The sequence below is a fragment of the Aplidium turbinatum genome, chromosome 17, assembly GCF_918807975.1.
Source record: "Aplidium turbinatum chromosome 17, kaAplTurb1.1, whole genome shotgun sequence".
Classification (NCBI taxonomy): Eukaryota; Metazoa; Chordata; class Ascidiacea; order Aplousobranchia; family Polyclinidae; genus Aplidium; species Aplidium turbinatum.
In genome coordinates, this window is record NC_137488.1 from 13,276,021 (window position 1) to 13,279,735 (window position 3,715).

At 39.3% G+C, this 3,715-nt stretch overlaps 1 protein-coding gene across 1 annotated transcript; it reads left to right on the plus strand.

The window, feature by feature from the left end:
- Positions 1-347: 347 nt before the first annotated feature.
- On the plus strand, positions 348-1,115 carry LOC145786208 (uncharacterized). The gene has a single exon (XM_082597853.1). The coding sequence runs from the start codon at positions 348-350 to the stop codon at positions 1,113-1,115; it is 768 nt and encodes a 255-aa protein (XP_082453979.1).
- Positions 1,116-3,715: the final 2,600 nt, after the last annotated feature.

Here is a 3,715-nt window from a genome sequence, read left to right on the forward strand (position 1 = left end):
ATCATTTCTATTGCTTCTCCTTGCGGTACTATGACGTAGGTAATTGCCCGTTTAAACAATCAAATACCTGCCACGACATTTTACTTGTGTTCAGTGTTCTAGAAGCGTAGCTTGCTTCATACAGCAGATTGTTTAGTAGTGAAGACATTTCAGTTGCATGTAATCTTTAGTTTGTAAGCTGTAGTGTATAATCTCTTTATTTAAGTTAATACCTGCTACCTTATTATGTTGATGTTAACCGCTATGTTTATGTTCAGCTATATCGTGTGTTTTGTTTATTAAACCTTAATTTGAGGATTTGTGATGAATGAGTATGGATTCATAACAATTTAATAAACAGACACAGAATGGATCTTAAAGACTTAAGACCAAAACTGTTTACTGCCGATCCTCACAGTAGCGAAGCCAGGAAGCTTTGGTCGCACTGGTATAGGTCATTTACCTATTATATTCAGAAGTACGAAGGTATTTCGGATGCAGATAAACTCGGTCTTCTTGTCAATCATCTTGATAGTGCAGCTTATGAGGTCATTTCAGAAGCTGGCACATATGAAGCTGCAATTACTCAACTTCAAAGTGCATATGACAAAGCTCCTCATCGAATTTATGCGCGTTATTTGCTTAAATCTTGCAAGCAAGAGGTCAACCAGACACTTGATGAATATTATCAAAAGCTCAAGCGCTTGAGTACTGACTGCAATTTCGAAGCTGTGTCCGCCGTTCAGCACAGAGAGGAATCTATTCTCGATGCCTTTATCGGCGGATTGACATCACAAGAAATTAAGCAACGTTTATTGGAAGAACCAAACCTTGTTTTACAAGCTGCTTTCGAGAAAGCTCGGTCGTTGGAAGATGCTCAAAAAAACGCTGGACGAATAGTTGCAGAACCCTCAGCACTGCATTCGCATCAAGTTGCTGTTATATCCGAACCTAAAGATGATCTTGAAAGAAAGCAAGATACTGTTGCAGCTACCGTTTCAGTAAGATGTCCATATTGTGGAAATAAACGGCATTCTCGACAATTTTGCCCAGCTAAGGAAGTTGAGTGCTATCGTTGTGCTAAGAAAGGACATTTCTCCAAAATGTGTCGATCACCTAAAGCGAATGGTCATTGACTATAGCCAGACTATAAATAAATTCACTAGAATTGATGCTTATCCGCTGCCACGGATGCAGGACGTGGTGCAAAATGTTGCAAAGTTTAATGTGTATTCGACAATCGATATGACAAGTGCATACCATCAAGTAGAACTACCCAAATGCGACAGGATATTTACTGCGTTTCAAGCTGACGGTTCACTTTGGCAGTGGAAAAGAATACCATTTGGGCTGACAAATGCAGTGCCATGTTTCCAGCGAATTGTGGACGATATTATCAAGTCTAATGATTGCAAAGGTACGTTCGCTTATCTTGATGATATTACAATCGGTGGTAAAACGCAGCAAGAACATGATGAAAATTTGTCGAAGTTTTTGCAAGTAGCTAAAGAGTGTAATTTGACATTTAATGAGTCGAAATGTGAATATTCGACTGACTGCATACAGTTGTTAGGTTATCAAATTTCTAAAGGTTGTTTAAAACCAGATCCTGACCGAGTGAAAACTCTTTTAGAGCTCCCTTCTCCAACAAATAACAAAGAGCAGCAGCGTGTTATCGGACTTTTCGCATATTATGCCAAATGGGTGTCTCATTATTCTGACAAAATTAAACCGTTAATAGAAAACAGCGACTTTCCTTTAAATGGTGATAGTTTAAAAGCGTTTGAAGAGCTTAAATCAGAATTGGCCACTGTGACACTTGGAGTAATCGATGAAGAAGCCATGTTTGTAGTCGAAACTGATGCTTCAGATGTTGCCTTGTCAGCAACCTTAAATCAACGAGATAGACCAGTTGCATTTTTTTCCCGATCGTTGACAAAAACCGAAAAGCATCACTCTTCGATAGAAAAAGAGGCCGCTGCTATTGTTGAAGCAGTGCGGAAATGGAGCCATTTGCTGGCCGCGCGGCGTTTCAAACTTGTAACTGATCAGCGATCAATCGCGTTTATGTATGATTGCAAAAGTCATAGTAAGTTGAAAAACAGTAAAATTTTGAGATGGCGTGTTGAACTTTCACAATATCAGTATGACATAGTTTATCGACCAGGAAAACTTAACGTGGCACCTGATACCTTATCAAGAGCGTATTGTGCAAGTTTGTCTAGCAATTATTTGTACGAGATTCATGCGAGTCTTTGCCACCCTGGGGTAACAAGAATGCACCATTATATCAAAACAAAGAATCTACCTTATTCGCTCGGCGAGATACGTAAAATGATCTCAGATTGTAATGTTTGTGCTGAAATTAAACCTCGTTTCCACAAGCCGATTCAAACTCCGCTAATAAAAGCTACTCAAGCTATGGAACGCCTAAATATTGATTTCAAAGGCCCATTGCCTTCAGCCACAAGAAACAAATATATATTAACTGTAATCGACGAGTATTCGAGGTTTCCATTTGCGTTTCCTTGTGCAAATATGAATGCCGGAACTGTTATTTCATGTTTATCGCAATTGTTTTCTTTGTTCGGCCTTTGCTCATATATTCATTCTGACAGAGGGCCTGCATTTATGTCAAACGAATTTATATCATTTGCGCACAGCAAAGGAATAGCTCTCAGCAAAACTTCAATATACAACCCTCGATGTAATGGTCAATGTGAAAAATATAATAATATTATTTGGACCGCAGTGCAACTTGCATTAAGAACACGCAATTTGCCCATTTCAAAATGGGAAAGTGTTTTGCCTGACGTATTACATTCCGTACGTTCACTGCTCTGTACTGCGATCAATGTATCTCCCCACGAACGCTTTATGAAGTTTAGTCGGCGTTCCAAGTTGGGATCATCAAGTCCCACTTGGCTCAGTACTCCTGGTCCTGTTCTATTGAAGCGCCACGTTCGCACGAGCAAATATGAACCTGCTGTAGATGAAGTAGAATTAATTCATGCTACTCCAACGTATGCTTTTGTGAGATTACCGAATGGTCGCCAGACTACTGTATCATTGCGTGATGTTGCTCCTGTGGGAGAAAGAAATGCTTTCGAAAATAGCGCAACTGATTCTGACACTTCTGTTTTCATTAATGATCAATCGTACAATGATGAAACCGTTGCAAGCGATTCACCCGTTGATAAAATGCATCACAGCAACGTGAAAGGTGCTGAACCAAACACCGAAGTTGATCATCATTCTGAAGTCAATGAAGAGCCTAACACAAGAGAAGATCCAATGCTGAGGCGTTCTTCCCGCATAAGGCGCCCTCCTGATCGCTTGATGTATGAATGATACAAATACCCATTTGAACTCGATTTCTTGGCAAGGGAGAATGTTGTAGATTACAACTAACCATTCGTATTTTGCCTCGTGCCTAATCATTTCTATTGCTTCTCCTTGCGGTACTATGACGTAGGTAATTGCCCGTTTAAACAATCAAATACCTGCCACGACATTTTACTTGTGTTCAGTGTTCTAGAAGCGTAGCTTGCTTCATACAGCAGATTGTTTAGTAGTGAAGACATTTCAGTTGCATGTAATCTTTAGTTTGTAAGCTGTAGTGTATAATCTCTTTATTTAAGTTAATACCTGCTACCTTATTATGTTGATGTTAACCGCTATGTTTATGTTCAGCTATATCGTGTGTTTTGTTTATTAAACCTTAATTTGAGGATTT